The sequence below is a fragment of the Chiloscyllium punctatum genome, chromosome 23, assembly GCF_047496795.1.
Source record: "Chiloscyllium punctatum isolate Juve2018m chromosome 23, sChiPun1.3, whole genome shotgun sequence".
Taxonomy (NCBI): Eukaryota; Metazoa; Chordata; class Chondrichthyes; order Orectolobiformes; family Hemiscylliidae; genus Chiloscyllium; species Chiloscyllium punctatum.
This window is the reverse complement of record NC_092761.1, coordinates 50620500-50642013: the sequence shown is the minus strand read 5'-3', so window position 1 is coordinate 50642013 and position 21514 is coordinate 50620500. Positions and strand designations below refer to the sequence as shown.

Genomic DNA, 21514 nt, shown 5'->3' with positions numbered 1-21514 from the left:
AGGAACATCTCATTTTCAGACTAGGTACTTTACAGTCTTCTGGAGTTAAGTTTCAGGTTAAATACCATCAAATTGTGAACCAAATCACATTCCTTCCCTCTCTTTTAGCTTTAGCATTCTGTTATCATGTCTTCCCCCCCCCTCCCCCCCCCCCCATCCTCCCACGCTAGCGGGACTGTTTGTCCTTTAAGTGTGGCAGGTAGACACACCATTGTTCTGCCATTCTTATGTTCTGATCATTTGATCTGAACTATCAACATCTTTTCTCAACAGCATCCATTACCTTCACACTAACCTCCTCGCCCAAACTATAGCATAAATGCTGCCCACTACACACTTCACTCCAGCTCTGATGAAGTGTCCTCTAAACTAGAAATATTAGCTTGCACTCGAGATGTAGATTTGCTCGCTAAGCTGGAAGCTTCATTTTCAGACGTTTATAGCCCACTTTCTATTTATGTGTTTGGGTTTCCTTGGGTTGGTGATGCCATTTCCTGTGGTGACACCATTTCATCTGGTGATGCCATTTCCTGTTCTTTTTCTCAGGTGTGGTAAATGGGATCCAAGTCAATGTGTTGATAGATTAGATTTCTTACAGTCAGGAAGCAGGCTCTTTAGCCCAACAAGTCCACACCGACCCTCCAAAGAGCAATCCACCCAGATCCCTACATTTACCCCTTCACCTAACACTACTGGCAATTTAGCATGGCCAATTCACCTAACCTGCACATTTTTGGACTGTCAGAGGAAACCCACACAGACACGGGGAGAATGTGCAAACTCCACACGGACAGTTGCCCGAGGTGGGAATTGACCTGGGTCTCTGGCGCTGTGAGGCAGCAGTGCTAACCACTGTGTCGCCATGCCAGTTAGAATGCCATGCTGCTAGGGATTCTTGTTGTGTCTCTGTTTGGCTTGTCCTAGGATGGATGAGTTGTCCCACTCGAAGTGGTGTCCTTCCTCATCCATATGTAAGGATACTCGTGAGAGTGGGTCATGTTGTTATGTGGCGAATTGATGTTCATGTATTCTGGTGGCTAGTTTTCTGCCTGTTTGTCCAATGTATTGTTTGTTACAGTTCTTGCAAGGTATTTTGTAAATGACATTAGTTTTGCTTGTTGTCTGAATAGGGTCTTTCAAGTTCATTAGTTGCTGTTTCAGTTGGTGAGTTTGTGGGCTATCATGATGCCAAGAGGTCTGAGTAGTCTGGCAATCATTTTTGAGATGTCTTTGAGATAGAGGAGAGTGGATATGTTTTGTCTGCTGTTTGGGTTTGTTGCTGAGAAAAAGAACAGGAAACGACATTACTAGAGGAAATGAAATCACCACAGGAAATGACATCACCAAACCAAGGAAACTCAAACACATAAGTAGAAAGTGGGCTATACCACCAGTGCTTCATCTGGAGGCTCACTGAAGATGTTACTTAGTCTGATAATGAAGCATCTAAAAACAAACCTTCCAAGCAAACCCACATCCAGAACTAAAAATCACACAACACCAGGTTATAGTCCAACAGGTTTAATTGGAAGCACACTAGCTTTCGGAGCGATGCTCCTTCATCAAGTGATAGTGGAGGGCTCGATCGTAACACAGAATTTATAGCAAAAATTTACAGTGTGATGTAACTGAAATCATACATTGAAAAAATGATTGTCTGTTAAGCCTTTCATCTGTTAGAATACAGTGATAGTTTCACTTCTTAACAGCTGTTAACAGCTAACCCGAGAATGCAACTTTTAAAAAAAAGGTTTTGTGATTTACACATGAAGGAAGTGAAATTTTTGCTATAAATTCTGTGTTACGATCGAGCTCTCCACTATCACCTGATGAAGGAGGGTCGCTCCGAAAGCTAGTGTGCTTCCAATTAAACCTGTTGGACTATAACCTGGTGTTGTGTGATTTTTAACTTTGTACACCCCAGTCCAACACTGACATCTCCAAATCATACATCCAGAATGTCAACCTGAGCTACAAATCTTCTCAAATCCCATTAGCTTGCACTTTCTCCATGGATCTGTCTGACCCACTGTGATCTCTAGCATTTGTTATTTTTATTACAGATTCCAGCAATTGCAGTAATTTGTTCCTTCATTCAATAGTTTCATTATTTTACTTTGAACCTTAGGTTTGGGTTTTAATCATGTTTAGTACCACATTCTTCAGCTTTAACGGTTTTCCGTTGGTAGATGATCATTGGTTGCTTGTCCACAGACTCTTGAAAGTGGCAGGACAGATTAATAGGGTAATTAAGAAGGCAAATGGGATGCTTGCCTTCATTCATCAAGGCCTAGATTATATGAGCAAGAATAAAATTATTAGTTGTGTCTTGTCCTCAAAGGGGTTCAATCAGAAATCTAGTCTGGTTGACAAATTGACTCAACTATTACGGTTTTCTCAATCTTGTTTCATTCAATCCTAACTATTGTCAAATTATTTTTTTAAAATTCCACTTTATTAATTTACAAGGTCACTTTTAACCTAGTTTTTTTTTAAACTGTCCAATTTGCCACTCTTCTATTTCTGGGATGAGAATTTTATAGAACTTCAGAATAATTCAAAGGAAGTACAAAGTCAGATGCCTTTGAGAGAGAAAAAATTCAGGTTGTCAAGTGTATGTTGATTTTAACGAATGTAGAGGGTCTTTTAAAGAAATAGTTTTCAGCTAAGAAATAACTTTGAGTATTGTAGCTTGACCACAAGAGAAGCAGGAAGGGCATTTTGCAATAAGCTCATAGTTTGTAGGTCTGCTTTTTGGACTATCAAAATAGTAAAGGATGATCTCAGAAGTCAGAAGGTTAGAAGAGAGGAACTGGATAAAATAACAGCAAGGCTGTAACGAACAAGGACAGCCAAATGAGACAGATTTAAAAGGAAAACAAGTGAGGTAATTAATAAGTATGATCGGCTTAGGCTTGGGTGCAGGGAATAACCAAATAAGGGGATAGAATGAAATAGACGCTTATGATAGGCTTATTGCTTAGTGTAGGGATGTTGAGAGACCCCTCAGAAAAGTATAAAAAAACTCTGTATTTTACTGTCGGGTGTGACTCTCCTCGTATAGCCACCCAACTTTAAAGATGTTAGAATAAATGTACTGCTTCGGACCTCTTTGACTCGGACTGAAATTATTGATTAAGTGGGTTCGTTTCTCACACCTTCGAAAAGATACTACACCAATTCTATTTCCGTATAATGTTAAGAAACACGGCAAAGTGTCATGAGGAATGAATATTTCACAGTAAGAGTAATGAACCAATGTGCCAAGGCCAGTTACAGCAAATTAAATCACTGTGGCTGGGCCCTTAACTAGTGTTTTATAAAGATTTAACATAGTTGGCTTTTGTATCCTTTTATTTGATTAATGCATGCTCTCATATGATTTATTAACAACATTCTCAATTTATCTTTTCATGTTAAAAAAAATGTTGTGCATGCACCCCAGCCCATAAGCCTCTCTGTTCCTGAAACTTCCTTGAGATGTAACACCTGAATTGTGTTCACATAATTCCTTCTTCCAAAATGTATCATTGTTGTGTGAGCTTTCAACTGCAATTTCCTTGACAATATCAACAGTTTATGCATTCATGAAGCCTTTTACTTTCTTGCTCAGAATTTGAAACTTTTCCAAATTTGACGTTACTTACTAACTTTCAAATTGTGCTGTACACACCCTTGTCCAGCTCACTAATATATATCACAAAAAAATGTGAATACTAACTCCTTGGGATCACCCTCCAGTGTGAGAAAAACTCATTCACCATACTCTTTGCTTTCTGTTCTTGAACCAATATCATATGTATACTATTGCTTTCATTCCATAGATGAAGAGATAATATTTCATGTCTGTTACCTCATATCATTATACTGTCTTCTCATAATATTGAATAACTTTGTAATCTGTCTTCCTCAGCCATCTTGTTCCAGAGTCCAACTGAGCCAAACTCCTCACAGTAAGTATAGACTGCTCCTGCTTCCTGTACTTTACAGTTCTATTTTCGATGCTCCCTGACTTCATTCATTACAGACCAGGAAACTGACTTTAGGGAAAAAAAACAAAGAACTGCATATACTGGAATCAGAAATAAAAAAACAGAAATTGCTGGAAAAACTCAGCAGGTCTGGCAGCATTTGTGGAGGGGAAGCAGAGTCAATGTCCATGACCCTTTTTCAGAACTGAGTTTTTTTTATTCATTCATGGGATGAGGGCGTCGCTGGCTAGGCAACATTTATTGCCCATTGCCGTGGGTCTGGAGTTACATGTAGGCTGGACCAGGTAAGTTTCCTTCCCGAAAGGATATTAGTGAACCAGATGGTTTTTTTTCCGACAATCAACAGTGGTTTTCTGATCATTGTTAAACTTTAAATTCTAGATTTTATTGAATTCAAATTCCACCATCTATTATAGTAGGATTTAAACCCATATCCCCAGATAGTGAGCGGCACGGTGGCACAGTGGTTAGCACTGCTGTCTCACAGTGCCAGAGACCCGGGTTCAATTCCCGACTCAGGCAACTGACTGTGTGAAGTTTGCACATTCTCCCTGTGGGTTTCCTTCGGGTGCTCTGGTTTCCTCCCACAGCATCAAAGATGTGCAGGTCAGGTGAATTGGCCATGCTAAATTGCCCCTAGTGTTAGGTAAAAGGGGTAAATGTAGGGGATTGGTTGGGTTGCGCTTCGGCGGGTCGGTGTGGACTTGTTGGGCCGTAGGGCCTGTTTCCACACTGTAAGTAATCTAAACTGAACAACATTATCTGGGTCTCTGAATTAACAGCCCAGCGATTATACCATTAGGCCATTGGAACATTATTTCGATTGCAGTTGTATCAGATGGTATAATTGTGGCTGGACAAGTAGGGACATATGTGAATTATTCTGGATTAGTGGTGCTGGAAGAGCACAGCAGTTCAGGCAGCATCCAAGTAGCTTTGAAATCGATTTCGAAGCTACTTGGATGCTGCCTGAACTGCTGTGCTCTTCCAGCACCACTAATCCAGAATCTGGTTTCCAGCATCTACAGTCATTGTTTTTACCACATATGTGAATTAGTTGAGAGTCATGACTCAGTAACCGTTGCCTTTGTAATCAAAAAGTTGAAAGTCTCACTCCAGAAACTTGAAACTTAGCCTTGAAACCTCAGGGCAGTATTATGGGAGCCAGTACTATGAGATTATTGAATTGTTAGTGTTGGGGGAAATTTCATTTTTATTATTTGTTCATGGGATATAACTGTCTCTGGCAAGGCTAGCATTTACTGTCCCATCCCTGAGAGAGTGCTGTACATTAGAATAACACGGTGACTCAGTGGCTACCTCACAGAGACAGGGACCTGGGTTTGAGTCCACCCTAGAGTATGGGTTTCCTCTCACAATCCGAAGATGTGCAGATTAGGTGCATTGACCATGCTAAATTGCCCATACTGTTCCGGGATGTATAGGTTAGGTGCATTAATCAGGTGTAGATGTAGATGAATGGGGTAGGAGAATGAGTCTGGGTGAGTAACTCTTTGGAGGAGAGGTTGGGGTTGTTTTTCTTGAAACAGAGGCAGTGGAGGGGCATGCTGCAGTTTGGAGCAGTGGAGGGGAGATCACCAGAGGCAATGAAGGCATGGACAGTGAGTTTGATTTTGGTCTGATGGGTCATGGTTGGGGTGCAGGCAAGGGGGAGGTAGAACATGGTGTTGGAGAGTTGGCGTTCAGCCTCTGCGATATAGAGGTTCGTTCTCCAGACTTTGTCAGCAGGTTTGATGGTGAACCGGGGGTTGTTGCGGTGTGAGTGACATGCTGTACTATTGGAGAGGGTGAGGTTGGAGTGTGTGACGGGGATAGAGAAATTGAGGCAGCAATGTCATGTCAGCAGTCTTCAATGAAGAGGTGGGTACAAGGCCTTCAGGTAGTGTCCACTGCCTCCAAACTCATAGTCCCCCAGCCCTGCACTGCCTGGTTCTACGTGCTCCCTAAAATACACAAGCCCAACTACCCTGGCCAGTCTATCATCTCGGTATGGTTCCTGCTCCACCGAATCCATCTCATCCTAACTCGATTCCATCCTCTGTCCCTTAGTTCAGGCACTTCCTATCTACAGCCGCAATACCAACCACACCCACCATCTCTTCAGCAATTTCCAGTTCCACTGCCCCCAGTGCTTTATTGTCACTATAGACGTGCAGTCCGTAAACACGTCCATACCCCACAAGGATGGCCTCCAGGAACTCCGTTTCTTCCTCTCCAAAAGACCCATCCAATCCCCCTCCACCAATATTCTCCTCCGCCTTGCTGAACTGTTCCTCACCTTCAATAACTTTTCCTTTAACTCCTCCTATTTTCTCTAAATCAAGGGGGTGGGCATGGGCACCCAGATGGGCCCCAGCTATATCTGCCTCTTTATTGGTGATATCAAACAATCCCTCTTCAGTACCTACACAGTCACTGTGCCCCAACTCTTCCGCTGTTACATTGATGACTGATTCGGTGCAGTTTCCTACACCCAGGCTGAAATGGAGCAATTCATCGACTTTGCCCACAACTTCCACCCCACCCTCAACTTCACTTGGTCCATCTCGGACATTTACTACAAACCTATAGACTCCCACAACTGCCTGGACTACACCTCCTCCCATTTAGCATCCTGCAAGAACTCCATTCCATTCTCCCAATTCCTCCACCTCTACCCCCATCTGCTCAGATGAGGATACATTCCACTTGAGAGCATCTCAGATGTCCACCTATTTTGAACAACGTGCTTTTCCTCCCTCCATCGTCCAGACAGCCCTTCAGCTCACCACCTCCATTCCTGTTCCACTGCTCGAAAACCCCCCACCCTCCCATCGCAATAAAGACAGAGTCCCCCTTATCTTCACCTACTACTCCACCAATCTCTGCAATTAAGACGAGATCTTTAAGCACTTCCATCAATGCCAACTAGACCCCACCATCAAGAACATCTTCACTTCCCCACCCTTCTGAGCCTCCACAAGGACTGTTCCCTTCGACAGTCTTTGGTTTGCGCCACTCTCCCAACCGACCCACTGTATCCCCAGGTACCTTTCCCTACAACCAGAAAAGATGCAAAACCTGCCGGTACACCAGCCCCCTCACCTCCATCCAGGGCCCCAAACAGTCCTTCCAGGTGAGACAGAGGTTCACCTGCCTCTCTTCCAACCTAGTTTACTGCATCAGGTGCTCCCGATGTGGTCTTCTCTACATCAGGGACACTGAACGTAAACTCAGGGAATGGTTCAATGAGCATCATAGCTGGGCCCGCAGGGGCTGACCAGAACTCCCAGTCACAGCCCATTTCAATTCCCCCAACCCGTCCCTTTCAGACATGACCATTCAATACCAAAATGAACTGCAGCACAAATTGAGGGAACGACATGTCATCTTGTGGGCGGCACGGTGGCACAGTGCTTAGCACTGCTGCCTCACACCGCCAGAGACCCGGGTTCAATTCCCGCCTCAGGCGACTGACTGTGTGGAGTTTGCACGTTCTCCCCGTGTCTGCGTGGGTTTCCTCCGGGTGCTCCGGTTTCCTCCCACAGTCCAAAGATGTGCAGGTCAGGTCAATTGGCCATGCTAAATTGCCCGTAGTGTTAGGTAAGGGGTAGATGTAGGGGTATAGGTGGGTTGCGCTTCGGCGGGGCGGTGTGGACTTGTTGGGCCGAAGGGCCTGTTTCCACACTGTAAGTAATCTAATCTAATCTAATCTTCCGTCTGGGCAATCTACAGCCCGGAGGACTCAACATTGACTTCTCCAATTTCCAGGAACCTCCCTCCCCATCCCCTGACTCCTTTCCTAGCCTCTCCACCTCCCTTCCACTGAAGACAGCCACCAACTGGACTCATTCCTCCCATTGACCAACCAGGCCGTACCCTCGACCTGTCTTCACCTATCTCCACTTTACCACCCTGCCCTCACCACCCCCTTGATCTGCAGCTCCCCCCACACTTACCCCCAATCCTGAAGAAGGGTTACACCTGACACATTAACTTCTCCACCTCCTGATGCTACCTGGCCTGCTGTGTTCTTCTAGCCCCCTGCCTGTCTCTGTTGGATTCCAGGATTTGCAGTCTTTTTGTCTCTAACTGAGTTATGCTGGAGGCAGGGACTCTAAACTCTTCAAAAAGTGCCTGGATCTGCGCGTTAAGTGCTGTAGGTTGCAGAGTTATGGACTGTGTCCAGGAAGATGGGATTAGAAAGGAAATTCAGCTGTCTTTGTGTTGACGCATGGACAAGATGCATCAGATGGCCCCCTTCTATGCTGAATCATCTCTATGGCTTCTATTCTATAGCTTCTAATCTGGGACACATCTCATCTACAGAATTAGTAATGTTTAAGGCCTCTAATCCCATTGTCTCTATCCCCTCTCTCTCTATGACTAAGTGAAGATTGTATATGCCAGAGAGTCAGTGAAAAAAGTGTGGTGCTGGAAAAGCACAGCAGGTCAGGCAGCATCTAAGGAGCAGACGAATCAACATTTTAGGCATTAGCCCTCATCAGCGATGTGGAAGGGAAAGGGGGATGAGTGATAAATACAAGGGTGGGGGTGGGACTGGGAGGAAGATGTGTGAGATGGTGATAGATGGAAGCAGGTGGAATGTAATTGTGATAGGATGGTGGGGAGGGTGGAGCGGATAGTTGGGAAGGAAGATGGACAGGTAGGACAGGTTGAGAGGGCAGTGCCAAGTTGGAGGGTTGGATTTGGGATGATCTGAGAGGAGAAAAGATTTGGAAACTGGTGAAGTCAATATTGATGCCATGTTGTTGTCGGATCCTGAGGCTGAAGATAAGGTGTGTTTCCTCCAGTTAGCAGGTGAAGATGTTATGGACTAAGGCAGACAGTTCAAAACATTCTTAAGCAGACAGTCCCAGACCATAACTTTGCAATTTGTTTTGGTAAGTATAGCGTGAAACTGACCATTGATTAAGTTAGTTAGGTTGATGACTCAAGTTTAAAACAGACAAAAATGTATTCACAAAATTATGCAATAAAACATAAAGAACAGAATAAAGAACCTCTACAGAACTCAACCTATTGGGCGGCATGGTGGCACAGTGGTTAGCACTGCTACCTCCCAGCGGCAGAGACCCGGATTCAATTCCCACCTCAGGCGAATGTGTGGAGTTTGCACTTTCTCCCTGTGTCTGCATAGGTTTCCTCCGGGTGCTGCAATTTCCTCCCCCAGTCCAAATAATGTGCAGGTTAGGTGAATTGGCCATGCTAAATTGCCTGTAGTGTTAGATGAAGGGGTAAATGTAGGGGAATGGGTCTGGGTGGGTTGCACTTTGGCGGGTCGGTGTGAATTTGTTGGGCCGAAGGGCCTATTTCCACACCGTAAGTAATCTAATCACTATTCAACTCAACTTAATTATGATGTTCAGAATATATACAACAATCCAATAAGCAAACTCCCTTTAAAAACCAGTATAAATGGAATACATGCTTACAAGTTGAAGTATTATGCCATCTTGGAGCATGCGTTCGATCTCCTTCTGAACCTGTGCCAATGTTAGCGGGGTATGCCTTTAAGGATGTTGTTTGTGATAGTAATAACTCTTTCAGGTCATTTCAATTTTCTTGTGCAAGGTAACTCAATAATTTATCCCATTTTTTGAAAAGTTCCTCATTGTCTAAATGGGAATGAGGAAGTTTGAGGAATGTCCAATTCAGAATCCTCAGAACTTGGTTCTTCCTTCTGTGCTGTAATCATTAAGACCTTCTACTCTTGCTTTCCTTCCCTATCAAAATACCTTTTGAGTATATTCACATAGAGGCATAGAGATGTACAGCATGGAAACAGACCCTTCAGTCCATCCCGTCCATACTGACCAGATATCCCAACCCAACCTAGTCACACCCGGCCCATATCCCTCCAAACCCATCCTACTCATATACCCATCCAAATGCCTCTTAAATGTTGCAATTGTACCAGGCTCCACCACTTCCTCTGGCAGCTCATTCCATACTCGTACCACCCTCTGTGTGAAAAAGTTGCCCCTTAGGTCTCTTTTATATCTTTCCTCTCTCACCCTAAACCTATGCCCTCTAGTTCTGGACACCCCAACCTCAGGAAAAAGACTTTGCCTATTTATCCTATCTATGTTCCTCATAATTTTGTAAACCTCTATAAGGTCACGCCCCAGCCTGTTCAGCCTCTCCCTATAACTCAAATCCTCCGACCCTGGCAACACCCTTGTAAATCTTTTCTGAACCCTTTCAAATTTCACAACATTTTTCTGATAGAAATGAGACCAGAATTGCATGCGATATTCCAACAGTGGCGTAACCAATGTCCTGTACAGCTGCATCATGACCTCCCAACTCCTGTACTCAATACTATGACCAATAAAGGAAAGCATACAAAATGCCTTCTTCACTATCCGATCTGCCTGCGACTCTACTTTCAAGGAGCTATGAACCTGCACTCCAAGGTCTCTTTGTTCAGCAATACTCCCTAGGACCTTACCATTAAGTGAATATGTCCTGCTAAAATTTGCTTTCCCAAAATTCAGCACCTCGCATTTATTTGAATTAAACTCCATCTGCCACTTCTCAGCCCATTGGCCCATCTGGTCCAGACCCAGTTGTAATCTGAGGTAATCCTCTTCACTATCGACTATACCTCTAATTTTGGTGTCATCTGCAAACTTACTAATTGTACCTCTTATGCTAGTATCCAAATCATTTATATAAATGACAAAAAGTAGAGGACCCAGTCTGAAAAACAACCCTTAACCACCACCCTCTGTCTTCTACCTTTGAGCCAGTTCTGTATCCAAATGGCGAGTTCTCCCTGTATTCTGTGAGATCTAACCTTGCTAATCAGTCTCCTATGCGGAACATTTTTGAACGCCTTACTGAAGTCCATATAGATCACATCTACCGCTCTGGCCTCATCAATCCTCTTTGTTACTTCCTCAAAAAACTCAATCAAATTTGTGAGACATGATTTCCCACGCACAAAGCCATGTTGACTATCCCGAATCAGTCCTTGTCTTTTCAAATACATGTACATCCTGTCCCTCAGGATTCCCTCCAACAACTTGCCCACCACCGAGGTCAGGCTCACTGGTCTATAGTTCCCTGGCTTGTCTTTACCACCCTTCTTAAACAGTGGCACCATGTTAGCCAACCTCCAGTCTTCCGGCATCTCACCTGTGACTATCGATGATACAAATATCTCAGCAAGAGGCCCAGCAATCCCTTCTCTAGCTTCCCACAGAGTTCTCGGGTACACCTGATCAGGTCCTGAGGATTTATCCACCTTTACCTGTTTCAAGACATCCAACACTTCCTCCTCTGTAATATGGACATTTTGCAAGATGTCACCATCTATTTCCTTACAGTCTATATCTTCCATATCCTTTTCCACAGTAAATACTGATGCAAAATACTTATTTAGTATCTCCCTCATATTCAGTGGCTCCACACAAAGGCCACCTTGCTGATCGTTGAGGGGCCCTATTCTCTCCCTAGTCACCCTTTTGTCCTTAACATATTTGTAAAAACTCTTTGGATTCTCCTTGATTCTATTTGCCAAAGCTATCTCATGTCCCCTTTTTGTCCTCCTGATTTCCCTCTTAAGTATATTCCTACTTCCTTGATACTCTTCTAAAGATTCACTCGATCTATCCTGTCTATACCTGACATCTGCTTCCTTCTTTTTCTGAACCAAACCCTCAATTTCTTTAGTCATCCAGCATTCCCTCTACCTACCAGCCTTTCCTTCCACTCTAACGGGAATATACTTTCTCTGGATTCTTGTTATCTCATTTCTGAAGGCTTCCCATTTTCCAGCCATCTCTTTACCTGCAAACATCTGCCCCCAATCAGCTTTCGAAAGTTCTTGCCTATTGCCATCAAAATCGGCCTGTCTCCAATTTAGAACTTCAACTTTTAGATCTGGTCTATCCTTTTCCATCATTATTTTAAATCTAATAGAATTATGGTCACTGGCCCCAAAGTGCTCTCCCACTGACACCTCAGTCACCTGCCCTGCCTAATTTTCCCAAGAGTAGGTCATGTTTTGTACCTTCTCTCGTAGGTACATCCATGTAATGAATCAGACAATTGTCTTTTCCACACTTAACAAATTCCTCTCCATCTAAACACTATGGCAGTCCCAGTCTATGTTTGGAAAGTTAAAATCCCCTACCATAACCACCCTATTATTCTTACAGATAGCTGAGATCTCCTTACAAGTTTGTTTCTCAATTTCCCTCTGACTATTAGGGGGTCTATAATACAATCCCAATAAGGTGACCATCCCTTTCTTATTTCTCAGTTCCACCCAAATAACATCCCTGGCTATATTTCCAGGAATATCCTCCCTCAGCACAGATGTAATGCTATCCCTGATCAAAAATGCCACTCCCCTTCCTCTCTTGCCTCCCTTTCTATCCTTCCTGGATTTGTTTCCTGGAACATTAAGCTGCCATCCTTGAGCCATGTTTCCGTGATTACTCTGATATCCCAGTCCCATGTTCATAATCAGGCCCTGAGTTCATCTGCCTTCCCTGTTAGGCCTCTTGCATTGAAATAAATGCAGTTTAATTTATTAGTCCTAACTTGTCCCTGCCTATCTTGACTGTTTGACTCGCTTCTGTTCTCAACTGTACCAGTCTCAGATCGATCTCTTTCCTCACTATCTCCCTGGGTCCCACCACCCCACCTTACTCATTTAAATCCTCCCGAGCAGCTCTAGCAAATTCCCCTGCCAGTATATTAATCCCCTTCCAATTTAGGTGCAATCCATCCTTCTTGTACAGGTCACTTCTACCCCAAAAGAAACTCCAATGATCCAAAAATGTGAATCCTTCTCCCATACACCAGTTCCTCAGCCATGCATTCATCTGCTCTATCCTCCTATTCCTGCCCTCACTAGCTCAGAGCACCGGGAGTAATCCAGATATAACTATTCTCGAGGACCTCCTTTTTAAATTTCCGCCTAGCTCTCCGTAATCTCTCTTTAGAATCTCAACCTTTTCCTTTCCTATGTCGTTGGTTCCAATGTGGACAATGACCTCTTGCTGGCCCCTCTCCCCCGTGAAAACATTCTACACCCTCTCTAAGACATCTTTGATCCTGGCACCAGGGAAACAACAGACCATTCTGCTTTTTCACTGCTGGCCACAGAAACATCTGTCTGTACCTCACACTCAAGAATCCCCTAACACATTTGAGCTCTTGGAACCTGACATACCTCTCGTTGCATTAGAGCCAGTCTCAACAACAGAAACTTGGCTGTTCATGCTACATTCCCCTGAGAATCCATCACCCCCTACATTTTCCAAAACAGCATACCTGTTTGAAATGGGTATATCCACAAAAGATTCCTGCACTAGCTGCCTACCTCTCTTACCTTTCCTGGAGTTAACCCATCTATGTGACTGTATTTGAGACTTTCCCTCCTTCCTATAACTGCCATCCATCATATACTGTTGCTGTTGCAAATTCCTCATTGCTTCTATCTGTCTCTCGAACCGATCCATTCGATCTGATAAGATTCGCAGCCAACAGCATTTATGGCAGATATAATCCGCAGTAACATCTGACAAGAAGTACATATCACTCTATTAAAGGCCATGTTTGCTCCTTCACAACACACTCTGTGAGACTTTTTCCTGTCTGGAGTCCTTATCAAGTAGTTCACCTCACTCAATTTTGTCTCAGTTTGATAGGGTCCACGAAACTTTGTTTTTAATGACTCATCTGTTACTGGAAGTAACCTTATCCCCTATTGCAAAATTGAGAATTTGTGTTTTCTTGTTCGCTTCTTGTTTCATTGTATGCTGTGATACTTTTAAATGCTATCCAGCCAACTCTCCAATACTATTTAATTGTTTTGGTAAGATTTGACACATAGTCTGAATGGGTAGTCTCTGAATTCTGACTTATTCATTTCTCCTTAATCAGTTTTAACGGTCCTCTTACTTCATACCCAAAAATTAATTCAGTTGTCTGAATTGGGTCGATTCATTCGATGCATCACTGATCACAAAAAGTACAAATGGAACTCCCTTATGCCAATCATCTGGATAATCCTGACCATAAACCCTCAACATGGTTTTTAGTGTTTGATGCCATCTCTCCAGTACTCCCTGCGATTCTGGATGGTATGCAGTAGATTTGAATTGCTTTATTCCCAAGATATCCATAACCTCCTTGAATAGTTTGGATGTGAAGTTTGATCCTTGATCTGACTGCATCTCTATTGGTAGCCCATATCTTGTAAAAAGATGAAGTAGTTCTTCTAGAACCCTTTAGCTGTAATGTTGCATAATGGGATTGTTGCCGGAAATCTAGTCGACACATCCATTATTGTAAATGAATACTTATTCCCACTTTTTGTTTGAGGTAGGGGACCTATGCATCAATCAAGACTCTTGTGAAAAGTTCCTCAAATGCAGGAATAGGTATTAAAGGTGCAGGTTTTATCACCACCTGTGGTTTTCTGATTAGTTGACATATATAACACATCTGGCAAAATCCAATTACATTTTGTGTAGTCCCAGCCAGTAAAATTGTCTTTGTATTTTACCTATGTTTTCCTCACCCCTAAATGACCTCCAAGTAGTAGCACAGCACCTCCTTCCTATACACTATTGGCAAACAATTTAATGAATCTCTGCCCATTTCTCATCTGCTTGAATGTGTAATGGTCTCCATTTCCTCATTAAGTAATAACATAGAGGAATGCATTCACTTTCTTTCTCAGTAAATGCCTTTTGATATAATTGTTTTAACTCCTCATCTTTGTGCTGTAATTCAATCAACTTAGCAGAGCTGAAGACATTGGCATGTTTACCCAGTTGCTCCTTCTCTGTTCCACTTAGAACATAGAACATAGAACATAGAACATAGAACATAGAACAATACAGCGCAGTACAGGCCCTTCGGCCCTCGATGTTGCGCCGATCAAAGCCCACCTAACCTACACTAACCCACTATCCTCCATATACCTATCCAATGCCCGCTTAAATACCCATAAAGAGGGAGAGTCCACTACTGCTACTGGCAGGGCATTCCATGATCTTACGACTCGCTGAGTGAAGAACCTACCCCTAACATCAGTCCTATATCTACCCCCCCTTAATTTAAAGCTATGCCCCCTTGTAATAGCTGACTCCATACGCGGAAAAAGGTTCTCACTGTCAACCCTATCTAACCCCCTAATCATCTTGTACACCTCTATCAAATCACCCCTAAACCTTCTTTTCTCCAAAGAAAACAACCCCAAGTGCCTCAGCCTTTCCTCATAGGATCTTCCTACCATACCAGGCAACATCCTGGTAAACTTCCTCTGCACCCGTTCCAGTGCCTCCACATCCTTCCTATAGTATGGCGACCAAAACTGCACACAATATTCCAGAAGCGGCCGCACCAGAGTCTTATACAACTGCAGCATGACCTCAGGACTCCGGAACTCAATTCCTCTACCAATAAAAGCCAGTACGCCATATGCCTTCTTCACTGCACTATTTACCTGGGTGGCAACTTTCAGAGATCTGTGTACATGGACACCAAGATCCCTCTGCTCTTCCACACTACCAAGTAGTCTACCATTAGCCCAGTAATCCATCTTTTTATTACTCTTACCAAAGTGAATCACTATAGAACATAGATCAAAGAACTTATCTGATCAAAGCTTCCTTATCTGTGCCTTTTGATCCCTCCTGCTTCAGCTTGTGCCTCTGTGATCTTGTGATTACACAATCCCTGGATAAACATTCTCCATGTCTTCAGTTGCCTGCATCTACACTGCACATTCACAACTAGAATAGGCAGCACACCTTCTGGTGAATCAGCAATAACATTTGCAAGGACAAATTATATTCCTGGAGTTGAGAGTTTGTCCAATACTCGTCCCACAAATTCTCCACTCTTCTGTGGGCTCGCTAGCCTCACTTTACATAACTGAGCACTTTTTGTCTCACCGTGAATTCCTGTTACCAGTACCTTTTCTGGCAATAGTGGAGTAAGTAGCTCCTCATCCTTCAGCATCACAGACTGAGAGGATCCTGTGTCCCTTAATATTGTAACCTCCTTGCCTATTACTCCTGGCCTATATGAATAACCTTTACCCTTGCATGTATATTTTTTAAGCAGATCTGACAATTCCTCCTTAATCAACCTCTGATCATCCCATACACTGTGAGGCTGTTGTCTAACTTCCCTTGTACATTTTGTTACTAGTCCAACAAAACTTCCAGGCTTGCCTGGTTTTCCTACATCTGGCTTTCTCCTAGCTCACCAACACTGGGATTTTGTGTGGCCACTTTATTATAGTGAAAACACCAAAGCTTTTTAACTTCTTTGTCCCCCTCAAGGGTTTCTTCTTTACCCTGTGGTAAGTTCTCTTTATGATTTTCACTCAGATCTACCTTTCCCTTTCCACGTGAGGATTTCTCTTTGCCCCAAATTTCTATCCCTCATGGATTGAAATTGATTTTGGAAGCCAAACTGAGTTTTATGGACTAGCTCATAGTCATCAGCCCCTTCAGCTGCTAACCTCACTGCTCTTCCACATGAGTTTGCACTACTTCCTCACTGAGCCTACCCTCAGCCTATATCCCTAGCCTTTTACGCTGACTTTCCTTTTTAAGTGTCAGTTTTTGAAGTTCAAAAGCTATCTCTTTTTCGTTCTGTTCTGCTGCTCTCTCTTTTTCCCACTCTTCTGCTTTTAATCGTAACTCAAACTGTTTTATTTCTGCTGCCCTTTCCTTATTGCTTGCCTCTAACTCAAGCTGCTTCATTTGCAATCGAACTCTTAGCATTTCTAGAGATTCGTGGGTAAGTGTGAGGTGATTCACTTTGGTATGAGTAACAAAAAGATGGGGTACGGGGCTAATGGTCGGATACTTGGTAGTGTGGATGAGCAGAGGGATCTTGGTGTCCATGTACACAGATCTCTGAAAGTTGCCACCCAAGTAAGTAGTGCGGTGAAGAAGGCATATGGCGTACTGGCTTTTATTGGTCGAGGAATTGAGTTCCGAAGTCCTGACGTCATGTTGCAGTTGCATAAGACTCTGGTGCGGCTGCATCTGGAGCATTGTGTGCAGTTTTGGTTGCCATACTATAGGAAGGATGTGGAGGCACTGGAACGGGTGCAGAGGAGGTTTACCAGGATGTTGCCTGGCATGGTAGGAAGATCGTATGAGGAAAGGCTGAGGCACTTGGGGCTGTTTTCATTGGAGAAAATAAGGTTTAGGGGTGATTTGACAGAGGTGTACAAGATGATTGGGGTTTAGATGGGGTTGACCATGAGATCCTTTTTCCATGTATGGAGTCAGCTATTACGAGGGGGCATAGCTTTAAATTAAGGAGTGGTAGGTATAGGACAGATGTTAGGGGTAGATTCTTTACTCAGCGAGTCGTGAGTTCATGGAATGCCCTGCCAGTAGCAGTTTTGGACTCTCCCTCTATGGGCATTTAAATGGGCATTGGATAGGCATATGGAGGATAGTGGGCTAGTGTAGGTTAGGTGGGCTTGGATCGGCACAACATCAAGGGCCAAAGGGCCTGTACTGCGCTGTATTTTTCTATATTCTGATGGTTTCTCCAGCAAGTTTAAATGCTGAGCTCCTTTGGAATTATCTCTCCTTTCCTCACAGAAGCAGGCAGGTCCAATTCCAGCTTCTCTGCTAATTCTTGCAACTTGATCTTCTTCACTTCTTGCAAAACATCCAAAGTCATTGCATTCACATCCAGAAAACTTTTGACGATGGAAAGAGCCATTCCTATCCCAAGCTTTGTTTACCCAACCAAACCAACACCCGAAATAAAGACACTAGCACCTACCACTCACTGTTTAAAATCCTGTAAAGTGCCCCCAGTCTGTTATGGACTAGACCAGACTACTCAAAACATTCTTTAGCAGGCAGCCCTAGACCATAACTTAGCAATTTGTTTCGTTAAGTGTACAGTGAAAATTACCGGGATTAACTTAGCTAAGTTGACTACTGATTTTAAAACAGACAAAAAATGGATTCACAAAATTAAACAATGACACACAAAGAACAGAATAAAGAACCCCTACAGAACTCAACCTATCCAACTAGACTTAACTATGCTGTTCCAAATGCACACAACAGTCCTAATAACAAAAGGCCTCTCCAAATCCATTTCATCTCTGTACCAAAGCAGACTGATTGGAGCCCGGCCCAATTTATTGCCCCTCTGAAAAACTCAAGGATATAAAGGAAATATATTTTTGGTAGAGGGGTGTGACTGTAGGTGGTTAAAATGATGGAGGATAATGTGCTGTATCCAGAGATTTGTGGGGTGTAAGGTGAGGACCAGTGGGTTCTATCCTTGTTGCAGTTGGAGGTATGGAGTTTAAGGGTAGAAGTGCAGGAAGTGGAGGAGATGCAATAGATGGGATCGTTGATCACCTGGGAGGTGAAATTGTGGTCCTTGAAATAGGGAGACATCTCGGATGTCCTGGAGCAGATCGGCTCCTCTTGGGAGGTGGAGGAAATGGGAGAAGAGAATCTTGTTTTTACAGGAGGGGACTTGGGAGGAGGTGTAGTCAAGCCATGGGAATTGGTGAGTTTAAAATAGATGTCTGTGTTGAGTCACTGGAGACAGAGATGGAGAGGTCCAGAAATGTGGGGGGATAGGGAAAGGTGTTGGAGATGGTCCATGTGAACTTGAGATTAGAATGGAAAGTGTTGATGAAGTTGATGAAGTGTTCAACCTCCTCATGGGGGCACGAAGTGCAGTCATCAATGTAGAGGAGGAAAATGTGGGTGATGCTGCCAGTGTCACTCTGGAAGAGGGATTGTTCCACATATCCTACAAAGAGGCAGGCATAGCTGGGATCCATGCAGATGCCCATGGCTACCCTTCTGGGCTGTAGGATGTGGGAGGATTCGAAAGAGAAGTTGTTGAGTGTGAGGACCAGTTCCGCCAATCGAATGAGAATGTTGGTGTTATGGGGGACTGGTTAGATCGGTGGGAAAGGAAGAAACAGAGAGCTTGTAGGCCTTTGTCATGGGGGATGAAGGTCACTGGATGTCCATGGTGAAAATGAGGTGTTGAGGGCCAGGAAATTGGAAGTCATGGAAGAGGTGGAGAGCATGGGTGGTGTCCCGGACACATGTGGGGAGTTTGTGGACCAAGGGGAGAGGACGCAATCATGATATGAGGAGTTGAGTTTGATGGGGCAGAAGACAATCAGTTGACCAGGGGCAGAGGCAGAACCAGGTGGTGTGGGTTGGAGGTTGTGGATGCGCGATCCCCTGAGGTGATGAGGTTGTGGATATTTTGGGAGATGATGGTTTGGTGATGAGAGATGGGGTCGTGGTCAAGGGGGTGGTAGGAGGAGGTGTCAACAAGTTAGTGCCTGGCTTCAGTGAGATAGAGGTTGGTGCACAATATTACAACTGCATGCCTCTTGTCAGCTGCTTTAATAATGAGATTGGGATGGGAGCAGAGGAAGTGGAGGGCTGCGCGTTGTGAGGATGAGAGATTGGAGTGGATGAGAGGGATAGACAGGTTGAGGTGGTCAATGTCATGACGGTAGTTGGAGATAAAAAGGTTGAGGGAGGGTAAGAGGCCAACATGGGGTGTCCAAGAGGATGGAATATGTTGGGGGTGGGAGAATTGATCTTCGGAAGGTGTGTGCGAGTTGTGATTGAAAAAGAAGGCACAGAGGCAGAGGCAGCGGAAGAAAAGTTCAACATTGCAGGGGAATTGCTTATAATATTTCACAGTCTGCCACGCTTCCTGTCTATTATCTGCATTGAATTGAATTGAATTAAATTGAATTTATTGTCACGTGTACTGAGGCACAGTGAAAAGCTTTGTTTTGCGAGCAATGCAGGGCAGATCACATAGTTAAGTAGCATAGATAAGTAAATAATAGGTAAACAGTGGCAAAAGCAAGAACACAATTACAGGCAAATGTTAAGAGTTTGTCAGTCCATTCAACATTCCAACAATAGGGTAGAAACTGTTACGAAACCGGCTGGTGCGTGTGTTCAGGCTTCTGTACCTTCTCTCCGATGGTAGAGGCTTTAGAATAGCATTGCCAGAGTGGGATGGATCATTGAGAATGCTGGAAGCCTTTCCTTGACAGCAGGCCTGGTAGATGGGTTCTATAAATGGGAGGTTGGCCTTTGTGATTTTCCGGGCCAAGTTCACCAGTCTCTGAAAAGGTCTCCAGTCTTGAATGGTACAGTTTCCATGCCAGGTAGTGATACATCCAGACAGGATGCTGTCGATGGAGCGCCTATAAAAGTTGGCAAGTCGTCATCATGCCAAATTCCCTCAGCTACCTGAGGAAGAAGAGACATTGTTGGGCCTTTGTAACCAGTGTGTCCACATGAAGATTCTAATGAAGCTTGTTGTGGATGACCACTCCCAGGAGCTTGACACTCTCCACTCATTCCACCTCTGTGCTGTTAATGTGTAATGGGGCATGAGTAACATCCCACCAAACATTCCTTGGTTTTGCCGGAATTGAGGTTGTTCTCAGTGCACCATTTTTTTCAGGTCTTCAACCTCCTGTCTGTGGTCTGTTTTGTTGCCATCTGAGATTCGACCGACTATGGTGGTGTCATCAGCGAACTTGTGAATGGCATTAGTCTGGGTATTTGGTGACGCAGTCGTGGGTATACAGCGAGTACAGTAGGGGGCTGAGTACACACCCCTGGAGGGCTTCAGTTTTGAGTTTTAATGGCGATGAAATATTGTACCCAGTCTTCACTGATTGTGGCCGGTGCGTCAGGAAACTGAGGATCTAGTTGCAGAGAGTAGGTCTTAGTCTGAAATCACTAAGTTTAGTGATCAGTCTCGAGGGGATAATAATGTTGAAGGCTAAACTGTAGTCAATGACTAGGATCCTTATGTAGTTGTTCTTGGTGTCAAGATGTTCTATGGAGGAGTGAATGGCAAGTGATATGGCATCTGAATTGGATTTGTTGGTCCAGTAGGCAAATTGGAGTGTCTCCTCTACATTGGGGAGACTGGGCGCCTCCTAGCAGAGCGCTTTAGGGAACATCTCCGAGACACCCGCACCAATCAACCAAACCGCCCCGTGGCCCAACATTTCAACTCCCCCTCCCACTCTGCCGAGGACATGGAGGTCCTGGGCCTCTTTCACCGCCACTCCCTCACCACCAGACGCCTGGAGGAAGAACGCCTCATCTTCCGTCTCGGAACACTTCAACCCCAGGGCATCAATGTGGACTTCAACAGCTTCCTCATTTCCCCTTCCCCCACCTCATCCTAGTTTCAAACTTCCAGCTCAGTTACTGTCTCCTTGACTTGTCCGACCTGCCTATCTTCTTTTCCACCTATCCACTCCACCCTCTCCTCTTTGACCTATCACCTTCATCTCCTCCCCCACTCACCCATTGTACTCTATGCTACTCTCTCCCCACCCCCACCCTCCTCTAGCTTATCTCTCCATGCTTCAGGCTCACTGCCTTATTCCTGATGAAGGGCTTTTGCCCAAAACGTCGATTTCGCTGCTCGTTGGATGCTGCCTGATCTGCTGTGCTCTTCCA

The 21514-nt window shown here is 44.2% G+C and overlaps 1 protein-coding gene across 1 annotated transcript in view; it reads left to right on the top strand.

The window, feature by feature from the left end:
• Nucleotides 1-21514, top strand: part of tespa1 (thymocyte expressed, positive selection associated 1) — a 92387-nt gene that overhangs the window by 52125 nt on the left and 18748 nt on the right. The window contains exon 6 of the mRNA XM_072592978.1: nt 3914-3953. Within this exon, the coding sequence (XP_072449079.1) occupies nt 3914-3953 (40 nt within the window). The remainder of the gene's footprint in view (nt 1-3913; nt 3954-21514) is intronic.